The sequence below is a fragment of the Onychostruthus taczanowskii genome, unplaced genomic scaffold (assembly GCF_017590055.1).
Source record: "Onychostruthus taczanowskii isolate IOZ18803 unplaced genomic scaffold, ASM1759005v1 scaffold83, whole genome shotgun sequence".
NCBI classification, from domain to species: Eukaryota; Metazoa; Chordata; class Aves; order Passeriformes; family Passeridae; genus Onychostruthus; species Onychostruthus taczanowskii.
In genome coordinates this window covers 2363795-2386199 of record NW_024506221.1, presented here as the reverse complement: position 1 = coordinate 2386199, position 22405 = coordinate 2363795, and the positions used below count along the sequence as shown (strand labels likewise).

Genomic DNA, 22405 nt, shown 5'->3' with positions numbered 1-22405 from the left:
TTATTTAACTACGATTGTGAGGTAGGTAGAGAAAGAAATAGAAAGGAAAGAGAAGGGGGGAGAGGGATCACTTCAACATCAAATCAACTACTTTCAGGCAGGACTATAGTGGAATTAATGAATACAGAAGACCACTTGACGCAAGATTTCTTAAGAACCTGTCTAATAGATTGTGCAAGAAGTGAATGTCTTTGTCCTGCCTAGTGGAGACAAGGGCAGAGATTGCATTATTGTCTATAATACAAAAACTGAAGCAAGTATTTTTTGCCTGCACTAGCAACTTTAATGTCCTGCTTGGAATATTGGCTTTTTTCATCTTGCAGTCTTGTGATATTGTGTTTAAAACCATTATTAGACTAGAATTCATCATCAGGGTCTTAGATTTTGTTTAACTATTAGAAATACACAATACTAAATCTAGATTTTATTTTCTCCAGTGTCTCTTATTGAGCTAAAGTAACTTTTTTTGTCACTTCTATGAAAATACTGATGAGTATGTTCAGTTTATTCATATCCATTTCACTTGCTCCTCCACAAGATTGATTTACTTCATTTATTGGAAAACTGATGAATGATGAAGCTCACAACTCAAGTAACAGATGTGGCAAAATTTCAACTTGTAATCTTAGGTGTCTAAAAAACTGCTTACTGTGAAGAAATCATGATAGCATATTTTACCCAAACTTATCATACTGCTATCTTCATGAAGAGATTTTATTTTTTTTTACTGTGTTCAGGACTAGTTTTGTAGCTTAACAGAGAAGTGAATGGATCTCAAAGTTAAATGAAGATGGAACTTAAAAATAAAACTTTACAACCAGAAACAAACTGGTGCATTTACAAAAAATTCTTTCTAGATGCAGTCCAATAGGCTTATCCTCTCTCACTGACTCTCAGCAGTCTTAAGCAAAAGATCATATAGTTCCACCCACAGCCTCATTGTAAAAGGCAGCCAAGGAATGAGCCAGCAGTAGCTCTTATCTTCCACTGCAATGGACATCACAGTGAAAGTGAATGAGGCAGTAGAGAGGAGAGAAGAAAATAGGAGGAAAAACCAATAATGTATAAAACCACTAAAACTCTTATTCCTGCAATAATATTGAAACAAAGAAATAAAAACAATAAGAGCATGAAGACTCAAAACCAACCTTGCATTAAAAGCAAACAAGCAAAGAGAGTTAAAAGAGATAAAAGGAAAACTCTGGTTGAGGACACAATTCTCAGTATGTCCCTGGAAGCATGGTCTGGAAGCACTCCAAGAGATCAGACTGTCTGAAGGTAGGATTACCTACACCTACAGCATTTACCTGACCTGGATCTTGTGGAACACCTCTGATTATTTATGTCTGAAGCACTATTTATTTCCTAAAGTTTTTGTTTCTTCTTTTCCCAGACCATTCAATTCCCATACTACCATACTTCACCTACACAATAGTGTGACCCCCATGTAAACAAAGCATACTCAAATGCAATCTGAAGGACAAAGTAAAATAATACCAAGATGATGACAGCCAATGTCAAGCAAAACACAAGAAAGTAGAAATCGACTTAATTTGAAGCATGGTGTATTACTAAATACATTATTTAGCCTTAACTAAATTACTCTATTTAGTTTTTCAACTTTATGTCATTTTCAGTTATTTTCCATCAAGTCAAAACTAAAAAGTGACTAAAGAACATGCTCCAACATGCTCCAGAAATACCACACAATCATCCCCTGGTGGAAGTGACATTGTCACTTCACATGAAATAAAATTCAGTATGGTTATGAAGATCATATAAAGTTTAAACTGCTGGATTAATTTATAAAGGGTGAAGTCCTATTAAAACTGCTGCCTTTTCCTTAGGTCCTTTGAAAGTAATAATAAAACATCAAGATATGTAAGGTTTTGTGACAGCCCATACAGTTTTATTCTGACTTTCTACTTGAAACAGTATTTTTTTTAAATGCTATATACCTCTTCTGCTGATTCTCTGAAAACTGCTCTGGTAGGTCTTCTCAAAGTAGCCTAATGCAAGCCACCAGGAATGAATGTCTCACAGATTTAGAATTACAGATCATAGAATACCAAGAGCTGGAAATGACCATCAGTCCCAACTCCTGGCTCTGCACAGGACAACCCCCAAAAAAAATCACACCGTGATTTAGAAGTGACTATTAGTGGTACTAGCTTTGACAACAATATCACTAGCTTCTATATAATTGTTTATGAAAATAGATGCTCCATGATGACGGAGGAGGACCCCTGTTTCAGACTGTCCCACAGGACATATGAGTAACCATGGTACGGACCATGCTGAATAGCAAAACCCTACACTTCTCCGGCCTCTATGTTTTATATTGTTTACCCAACCACATCTGGCTCAAGGCAAATGTATACACTTGGGGGCACAGCATTTAGAATGACTTTGAATCCAGTTTTGAAAAAAAAATCCTTGGCACAATTAACAGCATAAATATTACATATCACAAGTTTTCCTCAAATATTATCTGCATGATAATTTTTATATGATAGCTTTTTAGACTTGAAGAAGCAGAGAAGGTATGAAGACCTTAAGAAGAGCAAAACTGCTAAATAATGTATGCTGTAATTGAAAAGTAAAAGCCAGACAGCATCAAGAGTGTTCCAGGCAGTGTAATGGCTTTATCTGTTCCTGAAAATGAGTCATTCTATTTCAGCAAATGCACGGTCGCCACTCTTAGCCTGCACAAAAATCTGCCACGATTTTATGTAACTCAGTAGTATATCTGATTTTAAAAATATATCTATTTCAGATTGGGAAGTACATTTCTTTCAAAATGAAAGAATGCCACTTCCAACATTTTTTGGAGAAGGAGGAGCAAGGAAGAAGTTAAGGATTTGACAATACTGAAATATCTCATCTCTCAATTAAAACCAAAATTGTAACAACTGTATATATAATACTGTAAATGAAAAATAAAGGTGAAATCAAATGTTTTGATTTTGCCACACTAAAACAGTTTACCTTAATTAAAGAATATTGTTTTTGTTTCTTCCTTTTTGAAAACTTGACATTATTGTGTTTCATTCTTTATTGAAGCAAGAAAGATTTCAAGATCACAAAATCATTCACGAAAGAGAAATGCTCAAGAAGAGACTGTCACACAACCACAGCTGTTATTTCTTAAAGTCGCATCCTGAATTGTGCTCCTTTCCTCTCTGAGATGTCTGTCATCATCCTCTAAATGATTAAAAAACCCTAAAATCTTCATTTAGAGTGTACTGAAATAATAAATAATCATAAATCTGCATTAAGGAAACAATCACTATAACATGTCATAACTTCTTCCTAAAGCATCTTTCCTCATTATTAGATTGCACTCTGAATCTAACATGCATACATGTCTTTTACATGTATGGATACATAAATAGATTTCACTATTTTATTTTTCCAAAATAAGAAATTCACCTTTGAGTATGTAAATGACAAAAATTAGCTTTGAGCTAACAAAATAACATTGCTTCTTTTACGGGATGAGGAGTGTGGGATAATCAAACATTCCATACAACACATATCAAAAATCATGAGCACTTTACAGAGCTCAGTAATAATAGACAGAAATAGAATTACTACAGTGTATTGGCATTGACCATTTTCTCAGCAAAGAGCAGCTGTTAATAATAACTTTTCCATGAGCTGCCATCACTGACATTTTAAAAGCAATTCTGTCACCAGTGGCTATAAACACCTTAGGGCAATGTGACAACTGTCAAGGCTTAGGAAGGCAAATAGAGGAAAGTTAATTTTCAATGTCTATAAAATTAAAAAAAAAGGCAGAAGAATTAATAAACATATTACTTTCAATTTGATACTGAAATTTTGGAAAATTTTATATGCAGACATACCATCTGCCTATCTTTAGGAATGAGCCAGAAAGTTGTCCTCATCCCAAAAGCCTCTACAGCTTCAAACAAAACACAGACATTTCCATGTGCACTGTCAACAGGTCCAAGACATTTCTGCAATGTAATAAAAAACAAATATGGAGGCATTTCTCCTCTGGAGCCTCGAGGCCAAACCACTTATCTGAGATAAGAAATAGATTAATTATTTCCTAAGAACAAAATTGAAACCACTTCAATAGATCAAAAAGGGAGTACATAGTCATCTGATAATTTGGACCACTCAGTAGGGGGTACAGCAGTGTATCCAGGACTTTATCTGATTTTTCTGCGCTCAAGATGAGTTATCTCATTTACTGAACATTATTCTTTTTGGCATCTCTTTCTCTCTCTTTCCATTTTCCCCCTCACATCGATGAAAAATATTCAGATCTGCGTTTTTTCTGTGCTAAAGAGCTGTCATTGGTAGCATCACTCCTTCATTTTTAAAAATTATTATTATTATTTTTGGCAACATGAATTGGCATTGGCTGTGAAAGCTCACAATTTGCAGAAAATGCCAGCTCTAATTATCCTAGAGCCTTAATTTATCACTGCCAAAATGAAGGCAAGATTGGCATGCCACTTGGGTGTGTTATAACACAAGGTCAGACATTGCTACTGCTGTTACTGGAATTATCTACAGTGCATAAAAATAGCAGAACCAGAAAAGAAAATCCCTACTAATGGATAAGGCATATTTAATCATCTAACAGTGGAATTTTCCCTTCATTGGTTGCCTCACTACCACCTTCTCCCAAAGAAAATAAATGTGTGGACACAATAACATCCAAGCCTAAGCAAGTTACATACATGGAACAAAAAACTGACAACAGACAAAAAATATTATTAATTTTAAGTAAGTTTTTCCAAGAACTGAAGCTTGCTGGCCTTGTAACCATTGTTGAGTTTATATCATTATTTTTGATATTTTTATATCAATCACAGAATTGAAAAGAAAAACTCTAATCATGTAGCATCTCCAAGGAAATTTCCAGTATACAGACCCTCTGGGAGTTTCCCAGCATTCCCTCCCTCCCTAGACACTTATTCATGAAATTCCCCAAAATTGTATATTGAATAAAGAGCATCAATTAATTTGAGAAATTATGAAAAAAGAAGAATTACTCAGTCCAATAAAACTTTAGCTTTTTGAAACTTTGAGAGAGCTCTTTATGAAATAGTACATGGCAGGTGATATGTCACTCCAGAAATACAGATTGTTAAAAGTACTTGAAGCCTGTCTTCTATTTAGAGTTTGATTTATTCAGATTCAAGCCTTCCAACCATCTTCAAAGTATGCCATGTTTCAGCTTTGAAACCCTGAAGTCTGTAAAATTCTCCGAAAGGAAGACTGCAGAAAGCAGTGATGCTCCCCAGCAGAACTGAACATTTCACAACTTCATTAAAACTTGCATTTCTTTAAAAAGTCTTTAACAAATAATAAGAAACCTCATCTATGAATAAAAGAATTCATGCTACATCCCACCTTCTCTGAAAGAAAAAAAAAATCAAAACAGTTTTAAGGAGCTTCAGAACTAAAGACTTATGAAACAATATTGACTTGGCTGGCATTAGACAGTGCCACAGAGACAGAATAGAAAGATGATATGAGGCACACAGCAGCTCCCTAACATCTGCAAGCAAAGGCAACAGGGGACAAATCTACTTGCCTGAGAACTGCAGCAGTCTCAAAGCAATATATATGTGGGGTACATTTAACACTGGGCTTGATGCGGGCACAAGGGAGCAAGAGCAGCAGAGCATCAAGAAGGGTTTGTCTCTAAGAGCCCATTCAAGTTCTTAAAATGTCTGCACCCTGGTAGGTACAGAGGTTGCTGTAACCCCATTGATCTTACAGAAATAAACAGGATAAAAGGATAAAGACATCTGAACACTGGTGGATCAGGACCTGTGATAGCAAATCTGCACTACAAAGAGAAAGAACATTTTAGTGACCCTTTTTGGCGACTGCTGAGTCTCACAACCTTATCAATGGCACACCTAAAAAGGTATAGAACAAAGTGAATTTGTAACACTTTGTTAAGAATCGTGCTATAGCATCAGGGAAATCACTGACAACAATAAAATGTAAGAACTAGCATATATTTAGTATCATTCTGAATTGCTGTCATCTACACCTAGGTTATAAACCAATCTGTATTACCCTGAGAATGTCAAAGTCCAACTGGTTCCCAATTTAAAAAGTGCTGACTGTCTAGAAATTAGCTGAGACAGGACAATATAACCTTGTACCCCACGTTGCATTTTTATTTGCCAAGGACACCATAGCAAACAAGCAAAAAGGGAATCTTCAGCTGCCTACTAATTTTAGAAATCTCAGATTTGGAATTCCACACATAACTCATACTCTACTCCTTCAAGGAATGATGGAAAAATGTGGCAAATTAAGAACTCTGAATAATGTTATTTGGGGGAAAAAATCCTTAGAATTTGTTGATGGTTCATGGAACAGGCAAAAACACCCCACGTGACAGGAGATGTGCACAATCACAATGCTGGTTTTGAAACTGGATTTCAGTTGAAGAAATTGTAAATTTTTAAAGAAACATTAACTTACAACAGGAAGAATAGCAGTCTTTATTGACGCTGGTGCACTTAGCATGACAAAAAGCTAGAGTACAATATCGTTACATGCAGCAAAGACAGTACTGTGAATTACAAAGAAGTTATTCAGGGTAGAAACACATTTTGTAGAATAGTATAAAATAAAAGATACGTCATGTCAGGCATTTTTCTGAATGGCATGCAGATATTTTTTGCTCTAGCCTTTTTAATGCCATGCTCGATTTTCCTGAGCCATTTTGGCTAACTGTTTCTTCTTATACTGATTAGATAAAAGTGCAGCAGATCTATGCCAATGTTATACCACCTTTTATCACCTTTTCAGCTACCAACAGTTTATCTCACCACACTTTCAACCAGTGAGTAGATTAAGTCACCAAGCTGCTACAGAAACATGCCTTTTTTATGCATTGTAGTAAAACTTCACAATGAGCAGTTAAGGATAAAAAGCTCATTAAAATTCCCTTTTTTCATTTGAATATTTTTTTTTCTACAATAGTCATAATAAGTAGAATATTGAGACTCTAGTAATGCATCAAAGCATCTGATGCCTCTGAAGTACCTCTATCCCTTTACAAGTAACTATAATTTATTTTGTTCTACCTACATAGTGGTTTTTATCCACACTTGTGAGCTGAACACTTCTCCCAGCACTCAACAAATCTATGAGAATTCCTTCAAAAAGCGTAACACAGAATACATAACTGTTTTTCATGTATAAATACTTGATCTGCAATGGGAAACATTGCAAAGAGTTAGAATCAGTCTTTCCCTTCTACTCTAGAAATAGTCTGAGAATACCATTTAAGGTAACTGAATGCTAACAGTATTCCTGCAAAGCTCTTGCACAGTCATAAAACATGTTTCTACACCTAAAATGAACAGCAGCTTTAAAATAAAATTTTTAAAAGGTCAGAACTATTCTTCTGTTCCACATTTAAAAGATCTTTTCAGCAGACCTATCTATTTTTCCACCTTCAAGTGAATTAAATGGGTCACCAAACCTAGTCTTAAGAAGACTCCAGAGCTTCCACCAGTAAAATAGAAAATTCTCACATTTTCACTGGTGCCACCTCACTGAATTCAGCTGAGCTGAACTCAGAGGTGGGATCACTGAATTCAAAATATTAAAAGGCAAAACTAAAGGAGCTCCACCTTTCCATTCTCACCAGGTTATACACCTTATTTCTCCTGTAGACAAGTAAATTCAATGCTATTACTAGCAAGGAGCTTGAGAGTAGCTCTAATAGCCAAGTCTAATAAAGTCCTGATTTTGAAGTGTTTGCTTTCCAGTGATTAATGGGTGTTTGCGCTGTCTGCCCAATCTTTGGAAAGACATGGACACTTCAGATGGTGCTGCTAAGAGACATAACAGGGAATGCATATCTGCTGAAAGCTAGTCAATGGGAAATGTCAGGGCTGCCCTTTCTCCATGTCATGGAAAAGTCATTCCACACAGCCCACATGCAGCCCTGCTGCTTCTCCATCAGTATGAGTGCTCCCACCCGCTCCATTAGGTGCTTAGTCTGGCACAAGGAATCAAATCAGGTCAGGTAGGGCAGTGTGCCAGTGCCAACTTCATCCCATGCCAACCTTGCCTGAAGCTCTTCAGATCAAGGAAGGAAGGGATTACCTTCTTCAAGACATTAGCAGATGATACAGGAGACTTCCTTGGGTGTGTTTCCTTTCAAAAATTAAAGCACTGCTATGACAGAAGAAAATTTGTAATAAGGAAAAAACTTCATGAGTGGAAAAATTCTACATCCTGTAGAATTTCATCTTGAATGGCTTGCAAAACCCCTCATTTAACTCAGCAAATACAAGTCTAGATTAGAAAACCAGTTTTCTCTCATTTCCAAGTGTAAGAAAAAACCTGAAGCATAAGTCTTCTTGGTATGCTTATTTGTACTAGCCTAAGTAAAAACTGTCACTAAAACATCTCATGTTTTCCATCTTCAGTTAGACTTGAGGGACACAGAGCTACTAATCCAGTAGCAGGCTCTAACACTCAGAGCCACTGCCTGTATCTTCCCAAGACAACAACATAAAGGAAGAGGTGTGGGACTGAAAAGATATTGTGGGGCAAATGTCTGAGAGCAAATTTTTCAGCTGGAGGTCACTCAAGTACATCTGTAGCTCAATTTAAAAATACAGTTGGATAAACTTTATCCATGTAAAAGAATTGAAATGTGAAAATGCCGAAAAATATTTAACAGGTTTATATATCAGCATTCCTAATCATATTTTGAAGTATAAGCCATTCAATGAAAAGAAAAATGTCAGGCCCCGAAATTTTATCTCCCTACCCTGCTGAATACTACACATGCCAAAGGTTAAATACAAGCAAATGCCCTTGGAACACTTTGGTCCCAAGTGTACTGACATAGCAGCCCACCTCAGCTGCTGCTTACTCCTGCCTGATGGGGTCTGTGTGCATCTGACCCTACTGATATCCTCTAGGTAGCTGGAAACCTGCTCTTATAAATGTCCCAAACTGCCCTGAGGAGTCCAGACAACTAAAGACTCATGAACACTCAAGAACTAGAACAAGGCAATTGACCAGACTTCATAAGCAGCAAGAATATTCATTTTTACTGAATATTCATTTTTTACTAACATTATTATTATTTTACTAATTACTAATTATTAAATTATTGCATGATAATAACACTACCAGAAGCCTGGAGATACCTGTCAAAACTGTAATCCCAAAACACAAACACAGATTAAAAGATGGTAGCTGTTAAGGAAATGGAAAAAAAAGCCAACAAAAAAAAAGACCAAAACCAAACCAAACCAGAAAAAGAACAAACTGAACACAAAACTAAGGCTAGGTGAAGACTACATAGCCATCAAAAACTCATGGCAGAAAATAGCAGACATGATTTACAGTCAAAATTCCTTTCATGTACTAAACTGCCCAAACTGCCCAGACATAAATAAGATTTCTGTACAAATCTGCCATTTCTTCCATAATAACAAACATAAAAATATAGTCAAACAAAAATATTTACACATAAAATTAATAAAAGCAGTATTCAACAGACTGAGTAGAAATTACACTGAATATACTTTCTCCTTTAGACACTCAGATATTTTCTTATGAGATGCCACCAGTCTTGTTTCTTTCTCACCACACTGATTCTGCTGAGTACTTGCAATGACAAAAAAAAAGTCAGGAAAGAAACAAATGGAGGATTCAGTTCCCAGTGACAAAGTGGGTATCAGAGCACCGAAGAAATTCGATCAGGTCTGTGATACCACCAGTCATATCACTTGCAAATTTTCACATAGCTTAAAATAAAAGATGATATTCACGGAAGGTATGACAGCTGAGCGTTTTGATACCGGTTTTCTAGACAGCAGCAGGTAAAAAGAAGGACCAGTTATAAAGGAAAAATGGGCATGAGATGGTTTGCTCTCTCTTACCAGATCTTTCTCTTTTCCCTTCCTCTCATCTTCCCAAGTGTAAGATGCATAAGGGTTAATACACTATTAAAATTTTGAAGTATATTTAGCACTGGAGTACAAAGATAGAAGTGCATTGCTGCTTCAAGAACCTTAGGTCAAAAGATCAAAAAAGATGAAATACAGGAAGACTCCTTAAGTAGATATAATAGCCCTGCAACTCCAACTTTAAATATCCCAAGCTGTACCTCTGTTATGACTCAGCAAGAATTTACTGGTTTTTAATTGGTGGGGAATTTTTTTGCACTACTCAGATGAAAATCCACCACTGGGCTAAATTTTCTAATTCTAAATAAGCTGACAATCACTACTTCTAGAGACCATTATGATATTTATCACATCAGGAAAAAAAACAACAACAAGGAAAACAACAAAAAAAAACCCCAAATGTTTAAAGGAAGAGAAAAGAAATCCATCCACATGATCATGACTCATGTGACCTTTTTAAATGAGGAGAGAAAGAGTTCTGTACTCAAATAATTCACAAAGAACTCCAAACTTTAATTATATATGCTTTCTTTCATATTTCAATGCTGAATTCACAAACTAAATAATGAACTGACCATATTCCTTTCATTGTCTGTTCAAATCTATGAGAAAGAAACCGATTCACTATTTGAGGCTGAGAGCTCAAATAAAAATATTGTTGTCTATAATAAATAAGGCCCTGATGTACTGTTACAACAAATTTAAATTCTTTGCTCTAACTAGGTTAATACAGACTTGTGTAGTTTTAAAATTACAATTTAGTCACAGACTTCAGGTCTTCAGCTGTTTTTTTGGAACCATGTTCACTTTACACAAAGTGTAAAGGTACCCATAGACATCTCCCATAGGAGTAACATGGGAAAGCAAAATGAAAAGAAAGAAAGCACATGAAGGTCTACTGGAATTTGTACTGCAATTATTTTTAAAATAAGATACCTCTTCAATGATTTACTTCAATGAAAAAGGTTGCAGTGTTGATATTCATTCTAATCACACAAACCTCTGACACCCTCATTTCTTGTGCCCTGCAAATACTACACCCATCTAAAATGCCCCAAAAAAGACTGATTTTTACAAATTATTTGTAATAGACTATAGAATATACATATTTGTGACAGGCAAGTGTTATTAGAAACGTAAAGAGATATTCAAAGCGGGCTAAGCTGTGTTTTAAGTTATCAAAATTTACACATAGGGAAAAGGAAAAAAACACCTTTGCAGTAGAGGCTGATTTTGCTCTGGGCAAAATGAGTAAGAGATCGGAAAAAAAGTGTTCATGTGACTGACACTGGAGATAAAAGAGTGCTTTGCTTAATTAATCTGAAAGTCCTTGCAAGAAAAATTCAAGTTACTTGTTTGCGTTCAGTATTTTAAAACTTCTGGGTAATCAAAACAAAGCAGAGTTCTAGGAGTTACCTCTTTCCTGTTGAAACTACATTTCAGATTCATTTTTTTCCATTTCCTTTTTAAAACATATCTGACATTATATTTCCCCAGCTAGGAAACAATTCTCATGTGGAATGCCTAGCTATTTTTCAGGCAGATGAAGACATAATTCATGTCTTTGGTTAAAGGAAAAATCGATCATTTCGATGAAAACTACTATATGATGTTCAATAATGTCCTTTGGAAATCCCGCAGGAAGGTACTCTTGAAAAGACATCCATTTTAAATTATGCACAGCAATATTTGCTTCCCAAGTTCAAGTTTTGGCCATAAATTTTGTATGTCCCTATCTTTACAGTATGAACACATGTATCAACTCAACAGTGAAACTTACAGTTTTTATTTGAGATAAAGGACTGCCTGTTTGTAATGAATCTTTGAATACTGGCAGTCACTTAAGGTAAACTGAGTACATGATACATGGAGAATTAATCCAGAGAGATAAAAAATTTAGATAGATTCATTTTCTTTTCAGAGGTACAGAGTGAACTGCTCCTATTGAAAGGTGCAGTGAAGGCTAGGAACCTTCACCCTTGAAGATATTTTCACAGAAATATCTACATACACATTTGTCTGAACTACCATTGTTCTCTCCTGCTCCGGATCTGTGCTGTTTCTTAGGGTTTTCTCTATTTTGTTTTTGTTTGGTGTGAGGGGTTTGGTTGGTTTTTGGTTGTTTTTTTGTTGTTGTTGGAGTGGGGGAGGGTTAATAGTCACATCTTTCCTCTGCTCTACAAGCAATTCAATTGAACAAGGTCTATGGTTCTGGCAAAGATTACAGCAGTTATACCATAATCAGCCTTCAGACACTTTCCATTTTTTTAGAGATGGGTTCCCCTCATGCATACACAGTGCTCCACTTCCACAGCTGCTCACCTGGGACGATCCACTTGGATTCAAAGCAGGATTGCAGGTATTGCATACCATTTTGTCACAAACCCCAAGACAGAAATGACACCAAATACACCACATGGCAGCAGCTTCTGCCAGGTCAATAACAAGTTGGAACATTCTCTGGAAAGAAAGGAAGTGCAACTAGAAAACACTGTACTAAGTTAAACAGATGTAAAGTTAAGCCCATTGGTTCTGAGAGGATGGGGAACAAGAATGTGTTTTAAGAAGTTAAAAAAGTAACAAACAAAGTGCTATGAGCTTAAATACATGGAAAGACCACAGCAAAACACCTGCCTGGTTTAAGAAAGGAGAAAATGGTGAGAAATAGAGCATCTTTCCAGTGCAGTTGAGTGAGGAGATATTAACAGCTCAACTACAAACTTCATTTCTGCTGGGAAGCAAGGAGCTCTGACAATCTCTGAATTAGGTGATCTCCCTGTTTTTTCCAGGTCACAACTACATTTTAATCATACACATATGGGATAATACCTGTTATTTGGAATAAATTCCATGAGATTCAGGTTAGAAATAACTAATTTAATATAATAGGCAAACGGTAGAGCCAAATGGCTCTACATTGCCATCTCAGCTCCTCAACCCTCTCTAAACAGGTTTATGCACTTGCATCTTACTCTCTAAATAGTAAATTCAGGCCATTTTACCCTTTCAAAACAGACCCTTCTTCCTAGTTACCTCTTAAAATATATTCCATTGTCCTCGATGGACAACAGACACCTACTTAAAAGAGTAATGTCACAGGTATTTTACTGTATTAGAAGGTTGTCAAATTTGATCAACATGCACATGATCCTTGACCTATTGACATGGAGAGAATTCTGTATCATTTCAGTCCTGATTTGTTCAACAGAATGTCCATATGAGCTCAGGGACATGACTCACTCGGAGAATAAACAAATAAAAGCAACAGTGTATGGATGGTCTGATCAGCACAGTCCAACACAAGTTCTACATATATCTCCATTTTCTACCTCTCAGACCTTTCAGAGATAACCAGACCTCTCCTACAAAATACCACAAATTTCACCTGCACAATGTTCTGCACATAGGAGACCAAGAGAATACAGTGGTGGGCTTGTGAATTTTTTTAAAAAGCTGTTAATTTCAACTAACAATATTCTTCTCAAAGTAGAATATATTAAATATATTAAATAGAATATATACATAGAATTATATTAAATTGAAATCTAATGAATTATCTTTTCGCTCTTTAATAAATGATTACTTAATTTAAAAATTAAAATGCCTCTTTGTAGGCAAATGTTAGGAAAATGTTAAAATTTTTTATATCCACTTTCTACAAATACAGTTTTCTAATTAATTTTTTATTGTGTAATTTATTTTTCAGCTTTCAGATAGTAATGATGCACTGTAAGGACATCTTATGGCTTTCTCTAATAGACATATCAATATATATGGTATTAAGAATTATTACAGTGGGACATATGTCTCCCATTTCAGCTGTTAGCTGGCCATATTTTACCAAATGGACTAGCATCCTGCCTTCAAATGTGTGTTACAAAAATTTATTTTAAAACCAGTTATTTTTACGGCAGGATAAAATGACCATAAAATATCCCTAACTATTTCTTCCATAGCAGCTGCAAAAAGAGAATGACTGACTTCTTTATTCGCAAAGATCCATACGTATTATGAAAAGAATGAAAGGATTCTACATGGCATTAGTGACAAGGTGGAAATATCTTTTAGTTCAATTACTGCTGCTAAATAGTTTAAGTTAAACAGCAATTCTGTACTGGTCACTATTAATACAAATTGAAAATGCAGAGGTACCTGAATGAATTGTGTTTAGCCTGCAAGGAACAAAACTACAACTGTCATTCTTGTGAAATTTGTACAATTTTTGACTTTTTAAAAATAAATTGGAAAAGAACTGAAAAATCCCATTCACGTGTTCCCTTTCTGTCTCACCACTGTAGGAATCGAGGGAGCTTGTAATCCATGCAGTCACTGTGGGAAGCACCCTGCAGTATCACAGTGTCCGAATGGTGAACCGTGATCCAGACCGTGCGCTGCCCAAAAAGCTCTTTGGCTGTCATCACCTCCTCTGACAGCTCTTCAGCTTCAGGGAGGGAGCAGGATGCCGTGGGGAGCAGCCAGCAGCTCTGTCTTGCATTCCTGACCTCCCCCCTTGCCTGAAATGGGGTGTATCCAGCAGGCCATTACCCTGTAAAGCTAAGTGGGTTTTCTGCTTCAGCTAAAAGCTTAAGATGGAAGAACCAGGCTTTTTTATTAATAAATCTGCAGCCACAGATAGTGTGTGCAAGCTCTAGCAAGTGCAAAAAAACCCCAGCATTATTGCCAGAATGGCTTTAAAATAGTGAACAATGAGTTAGACTTAAAAAAAAATAATCTGCTAAAAACCTGTGCTATACTTAAGTGTCAAAGACATGCTGACACTGCTCTGATAATTTTCAAAACTGATTGACTGGCATTATCTATAAATGTTACTGCAAGGGTGAAGCCACCTTCTTGGGTCTACAGCCAAGTCCCTCAAGAACATTACCATAGAAGCCTGGCAAACACTTACACAAAGAAGAAAACATTATCATCCAGTTCAGGGAAATTTATCTCGGGCTATGTTCTACATTTCCCTGGTTTATCTCCCAGGGAAAGCATCACCACCACACAATTACTCTCCTGGCGTAGGCACAGAAGAAAGGCAGCTCAGTTTGCACAGTCTTAAAAAGGGGGTAGAACGATGAAGCAAGAAACTTTACACTCATTACACTTCCTATTTACTCTCTAGGGGAATGGATTATTCTTTCTATGAAAGTGATTATGCCTAGACCATAAAGTAGGAAATTAAAAACCAAAATACTCAGTGTCTTGCTTGCATTTCAGTAATTGCCTTCTCTACAAATGTGCTGTTCTTTTACAACAGTTAGTATTTTATTATTAGGACACCATGGATAATAATGCCTTTTAATTTTCTCTATCCATTATTTGTATTTCCCTACAGTTGCACAGAATTCAAAAGAGTGAAAAAAAAAAAAAACCCTGAAGTTTTTGTCAGCAATGCTTATGGATGTATGCTTTATCTGCAGTGCTACATATATTTCTCAAACAAATAATTTAACTTGATTTTTTCCTTACAAAATATTACACAAATGAACACATTTTATCCATTTAATGTTAAAATATGCATAATTTCATGCAAACAAAAAGGTTTACATGAAATGAGATCCATCATAAGTTCCCAGTTGGAACACTACCTGTTTTGTGAAGATTGTATTAGGTTCTCTGTTCAGCAAAACACAGACAATAGCCTTGTAAGTTACATGTCAAAGAAGAAAAAAATTAAAAGCACTGTGGCTTACATATATTCATGAGAGTGATGTATAACACTTTATGTTAGAATTTAGGTATCTTATCTCCTTATTTATGTAACTTACCTTCAGTTCTATCCACATATGCAAACTCTATTTAGCAAATCAGACCTACATTATCAAGACATAGCCTCAACAGTCTCAAGAAAAGAAAAGCCTTTACACTCTCTAATTTTAAAGTGGAAAAAAAAGGGCTAGTAGTCCAGGTTCTGTCTCTGTGAAGATAAAAGACCTCGCTGTCACAGAGACAGAATATCCACGAGCCAACATCCCAGTCGAATTATGGAGGAATACCAGGAACGAACTGACAGCTAGCACAACACATTCCCTCAGTGGAACAGGGCTAAGCAGCCCTCTGCTCTGATAAAGCTGGAGAGCTTGTCTACTACAGCGATGCCGAGCAAGGAGCACTCCTAGATTTTTCCATTCAAAATGCAACCAAACAGCATGTTTGGGTTCTTTTCCCCCTGTAGATGAAATAGAGATGGAGCTGGTCAGCACATGCCAAGGACTTACTGACCACAGCTGGTCATCATGATCTCATAGGCAAGACTGCACAGCAAAGAGGAACCCTCAAGCAAACCTGGACGTGGCCCCAGTCATGGGCTTCATGTGGAAGGACACAAATTCACTAATTTATACATGACGCATTTTCCAAGCATAACATTCCAAAAAGGAAAAACAAAACAAAGAAAACCAGAAATGCTTGTGCTTCTGTTTCCCTTCCTCCAGAACTGGGGATTTCTTCTACCTCCTCCTTTCATCTTCTTGATGGTAGGAAGGCAGAAGACATCAACACAGAGGCTTCATTGCAGATTCACAGACTTTGTGCCAGTCAAAGAAGGTGAACATTCCTTTGTCTTCTTTCCCCTCAAGTTACTTAACAAATATCCTCCCCTCACTGCTTAAAAGACAGACAACCATGAACCAAGTATCTGGTTCATGTATCTCTAAAAGGCAATAAAAAAGTGTCCTACTTTCAGCTAATCTACTTCAAAATTGCCACTCAACCTGCACTGGTGTGCTTATTTGCAGTAACTAACTGACACTACAATATAGGGCCTAGAAAATGTACTTTAAAATATCTCTTTGGACAACAGGCATTAAAACAGAATAAAAAGAAAGCAAAATATGACACCTTCCATTTCCACAAGGGTATTAATTAAAAAAAAGTTAAACTGTAAAACATCATCACAGATAGGAAAACCCCATGCCTCATAGACAGAGTCCTGTTAAAATAAAATAAAAATAAATTAATAATCCAGTCAGTAAAGATAAGTGTTCTTAATCAACACTACCAAGTATCCACCTAACTCATCATCTCTCCCTCCACACACAAAAAGTCAGTGATCAAGAGGAGAGGAAAAAGCCTTGAATTCTCATCTGGCTTGAGGTGAAAATAAAAGTTGCTAGGTTTTCTTGTAAGGGAAAAAAGTCATTTGTGTACCCACATAGAAACAGCAGGCTACTGAAGTAGGAGTTTTCTTCTGTAGTCTGGGCAAGTCTTCTTTTACAATAATTTTATTTAGGAAATAATGGTTCATCACAGGGACGCATAATGTGTGTTTTTGTACCATTGGCAACAACAAGGAGAGGACACCTAGTGGTGGTCTCTGAGAATCAGGGTGGTAGCATGGGAGCAGCTGATGAAATCTTCAACACAGGATTCAGCAAAGCCCTCACACGCTTAATGTTTGATCACTTTAGTAAGTCTTAGCATTCCAGCAAGCTTTTATTTATGCACTCTTCTGAACCTGCATGACTGTGATTATCATAAATAAACCAGCAAATGTGAAATATGCTCAGGAGTGTGTTTCGTTAAACACCAGAGCTTTGTCAACAACTATAGTGGACATCAATATTTAGGTAGGTTCATGAAACACAAAAAGGTCTGGCAAATTGAAAACCAGATTTCAGTACAAGTTAAACCAAATAAGACATGGCTGCAATTCACAATTTTTGCACATTTTGCCATGTGATTTTTTTCAGAAGATAACCTTCATTATATAACTTGCAACAAGCATTGATTCTCTTTAAAAATGGTTCTAGTTCTACATAATCAGGCATCCCAGAACAAAAAAGACTTAGGGGACATTTTTGGAAGAATCACTTCTACTTACTCGTAGATTTACTAGGTCTTGTCTGTGCTTAGAACAGCTGTAAGCAAAGCTATTGAAGTCTGGGGTTTATGTAGCTTTTGAAAAATATTGTTATTTCAAAGAACCAGTAAACTAGTATCATAGGCAAATGTAAAGCAAAGTGGCATATAATTTGTCATGGAACAATGTATCTATTTTAATTGTTTGTATCTTTTAATTGTTCACTGATCTATGAGCATTTTTAACTAAGAACAATCTAGTTTCATGTAAGCCTATGTAAAAAAACATTAAAAAGTCAGAAGTATAGGAGTCTCATAAAACTTTAAGGAAATAAGAATTAGGTCCAGGATCTCCTGTTCAGTACTTTTAGCAACGTAAATTAAAAAAAAAAAAATCCAAAACAAGCCCCCTGTCAGAAATTACTGCAAAATTATAATTTCTGTAGTCACCAATTTAAATATAATTTTTTTTCTTGCATATAATTTATTTTAAGTAAATATATGATCTGTTGTCAATATCTGAGTCTTAAGGACTGTAATATATTAGAATTTGTAGCTTAAAAGCAGTTTCAGGGAAGTGTGAATTTGCATATTCAGTAAATTATTTCCTGCCCACACATCTCCTGTCCCTTTCTTGAAGTGTTTCTTCCCATTTCCACTGAGCCATTCATTTGGGTAAGTAATTAACATCAGACCGATATGAATATATCAATCAGTTTTCATATATATTCCACCACAGGCTATAGCTGTTCCATAACACTTAATGAGGAGAAAGCTTCTGCAATGCATACATTATTCACATCAATATTACTTTAGGTGGTGTCTGGCAGCTTGATCTTAATTTAATTCACTTAAATGATGTGGAAATAAATAAAGAAAAGTAACGATGTTTCACCAGTTTCATGTAAGAATCATTTAAATCTTTGCTCATCTTAAGGTGCAGGACACCTGAATTCCATGCATGTGATATGAAGAAAAGCTCTTCACATATGTGAAGAAAAGCTCAAACAATGTCAGCCTGACTTTTTATTTGAGGATGTAGAAATACAGGGAAAACTGCCTTATCATACAACTTGGGTTGTTCGTACATCAGTTATCCATGAATAACAGTTATCCAAGTATTCTCTTGGCACATTATGAAGAGTTTTCTGGCTGTCCTCTCAATATTTTTGACATAATGGTTATTATTCTGGAACCAAATACATATATTTCAGATTTATCTGCACCACATTTAAAACTAACATGTCAGCTCACACAAAAAAACTACTAAATCCTTTCAACCACACACAAACAGGCTCCAGTTCTGTGCCATAAAAATTAGTTAACAGTTGCTCCTTGTTGTCCATGTGCAAACACACACATACAGAGGACATTAAAACCAGCAGCAGTCTCGCTGACTACCCCATGGGATGATCCAGTTATTGCTTCCCAGCAATTCAGCAAATGTCATCCCTAACCAGTTGTATTGTCTCTTTCTTTTAAACCATTAAGATACTGAAACACACATTTTCCGGAAAGCCATATATGAAAATCCATGACCTTTTGCATTTCTGCTTCCTTTAAAATGCTAAACAAAAATTTAAAAAAATTTTTAAAAACCCAAACAAACAAACAAACAAACAAAAAACCCTACCTTTTTTCTTTCACACATTTCATTTTGGAATTTATCAAAGCCTGATTCAGACTATATATTTCCCTCTGTTCTTGCATGTGATAATTTTTTTTCAAAATCAGCCAATGAACTTTTTGCTGCTTCATTAATAACCCCAAAAAAGAAGAAAGAAAAAAAAAACAAAAAAAACCCAACAAAAACCTCTACCTTTAGATCCTCTTTTACCTTCCTGTGAACGTATTTCACAAATTTTACTAGTGGAATTAAAGGTGAAATTGCAATCAAGAAGCCATTAGCTAAACAGACCAAACAGCAGCTACTGCTGATTTAGACCACATACTCTGATCACTTTTAATCCCACTTAGTGCCCAATTCAACTATTTTTATTTAGATTACCTGATTTCTGTTTGACAACTGACAGAAACAGGGGGGGAAAAGGAATTTATTTCTCTGCCTAGTAGGCCTTTACAGTGGCAAGTCACTAACTCAAGCTGGCAGAAAGTAATGTCATTGAATTCATTTCAGAAGGTTGTCTCTCTGTGAAGTACAGAGGAGACAAAAGCACAGCTTTATGGTAGAACTGCAAAATATGCTTAATCATTTGCCTTAGTTGAATTGAGTACAAAAACTACAGTGTTCTATTTCTGTGCAAAAACATCTTTTATTGCTTTACAGAGAGGAAAAAAGAAGTAGCTTTACCAGAGTAATAAAAAATAATGACCTATTTTAGGGGCTTTTTGAGAATCTACTATAAATTTTTTAGACTTTTGATATTTAGCATCATAAAGCATCATGCCATTTTAAATTATAATCTGACTTTATTTGAGATGGCTCTGCTTTTAGGTTCCTCTTAAACCAGAAATATTATACTAGAGATAACCAGCAGAAAAAGCACCAAAAATAGTATCAAATCATCCTTCAATATTCATTTAATTAAATAAGTCTTTATCACATTGGTAAAGGAATTTATGGAAATCAATTTTAATACTACTTCCATGATAATGCTCTACAAAATAATTCTCCTTATGCTTACTGCAAGAAAGGTTTAGAAAACAGCAGTTATTTTTTCCTATGGCTTTAGCACTTTTGTCTAAAACACATGATGATATTCAGAACTACAGAAATGAGAACAGGCAAGAAACAAAATGGTGGTACATGCCAATGCATTGAACATTTCCTGGCCATGAGTATGCCAAAGTGGGGAATGCTGTAATTTCTTGGAAAAGTCACTATGCCAAATTGAAAGGCTGCATAACATCATCCCTGGAAACAATGGAGTTGACAGTTTAGAAGGCAGTGACTCAAAATTTGAACTGTCCTTTTTTTGTAAAGAAGGCCAGTATTTATGATATTCAGCCTACATACAGCCTTCAAACAGTGAACACGCTGGGGAAATCTACTCAATGGTAGATGGTTTCAATTTCTTCCAAAATAGAAAAATATAAACAAGTTTAAGTTCTCTGTGACTACAAGAGCATTAATAAATTTAAGTGCTAGTCATCAAACTCTAGTGCAGGTTTAGGAGCTTGTCAAAATGTATAGCATTCCTTTCTAGTGCCTTAATCTGGACATTTTGCAAGATCATTAGGAGTCCATCCATGCGAATTGTACCAACATCAAACACATTTTGATCTCTGCCATTAGCAGAGAGAAGATGGTTACTCTGTGCTGATTTTGCCCAAAAAGGCCTTGCCTCCAGCATGTGTTTGTAATTACACCAGGTAGTGAGGAAAAGTAATCCTGTATTACATTCTTGTTCTGGTGCAGCTCTTCACAGAGATTGACTAGTGTTGGGTAGCAATAAGATCTTAGTGAATGATGTTATAACCATGTAAATCTTACCTCTTCCCACTGGTGTATGTATCTAATCAGTCTTGAAAGGCGCAATAAACGTAACAGGCTGAGGATTTTTGTAAATCTCACAATACGAAGCGCTCTTGCTGTCTTGTAAACCTCAGAATCCATTCCTTTTTCTACAATGAGAAAGATATAATCCACTGGTATTGATGAGATGAAGTCAACCACAAACCAGCTTTTTAAGTAATTCATCTTAATGATTTTAGGGTCCAGTATTATTTCAGAGCTGTCTTCATTTACAGTCCCAGTTCTAAAATTCATTATCAAGTCCAATAGAAAAACAGTGTCTGATGCCACATTGAAAATAATCCATGGTGTTGTTGTTTGTTCTGTGAAGAATGTGATTCCCACTGGTATAATGACAAGGTTTCCAACCATCATTATGAGCATGATTAAGTCCCAGTAAAACCTAGGAAAAAAGGAAGAAAGAGAATGGTTGATGAATGGTTGATGTAATGTGGTAAAATATTACAAAATGGTCTCCATCATGCCACTAACTTCACCACCAGATTTTGTTATTACTAAATAAATTCTTGTTGCTTTAACTCATTCAGCATATTCATAGTCAGTAAAGAGACCGTAATTAACACACTTCATTATGTGCCTTCCTTCTCAAAAATATGCACGTAGAATAAAGGCAGTACTATGGCCTATCAGTCCATGGTGGACCACACACTGAAAGGCAGGCATGTGTGGCACTGAGCAGACTTATTCAGACTTCTGTCAAAACCTCTTTGAGCTTTTATATAGATAAAAGCCATGCCTTGTGCCAACCAGAACTGCTTTATCAATGCAACAGTTTTCCTAAAATTTATGTCCAAATAGAAAGCCAAATACTTAATAGATATATTAAATGTCAGTATCTCTTTTCAAATGTACTGATACCATTACAGTGCTGGAATAAAATTACAGGAAGAGGAAAAAAGCACCAAAGCAAAAAATAGAAACAATAATTAGATAACATAAAAACCTTCATCCACTTAGTTGAATTTTCATGCATTTTTACAACCTCACAGTCTATATTCTTTCAGAGCTAGCTAAGACATGTTAGAAAAAATAGCTGCAATTTGCATAGTAATAGAAAGGGGTACTGCATTTCACCATTTTTGCTGTGGAAGGATCTAAAGGCTCCCCTCTAACACTGTTGGAATACTAACCATGTTTGATACAATATGGTAGAAGG

The 22405-nt window shown here is 35.8% G+C and overlaps 1 protein-coding gene across 1 annotated transcript in view; it reads right to left on the bottom strand.

Annotated features, from left to right (window-relative positions):
- The window catches only part of HCN1 (hyperpolarization activated cyclic nucleotide gated potassium channel 1), a 191729-nt gene that overhangs the window by 146612 nt on the left and 22712 nt on the right, over positions 1-22405 (bottom strand). The window contains exon 2 of the mRNA XM_041424593.1: positions 21208-21631. Coding sequence (XP_041280527.1) covers positions 21208-21631 — 424 coding nt within the window. The remainder of the gene's footprint in view (positions 1-21207; positions 21632-22405) is intronic.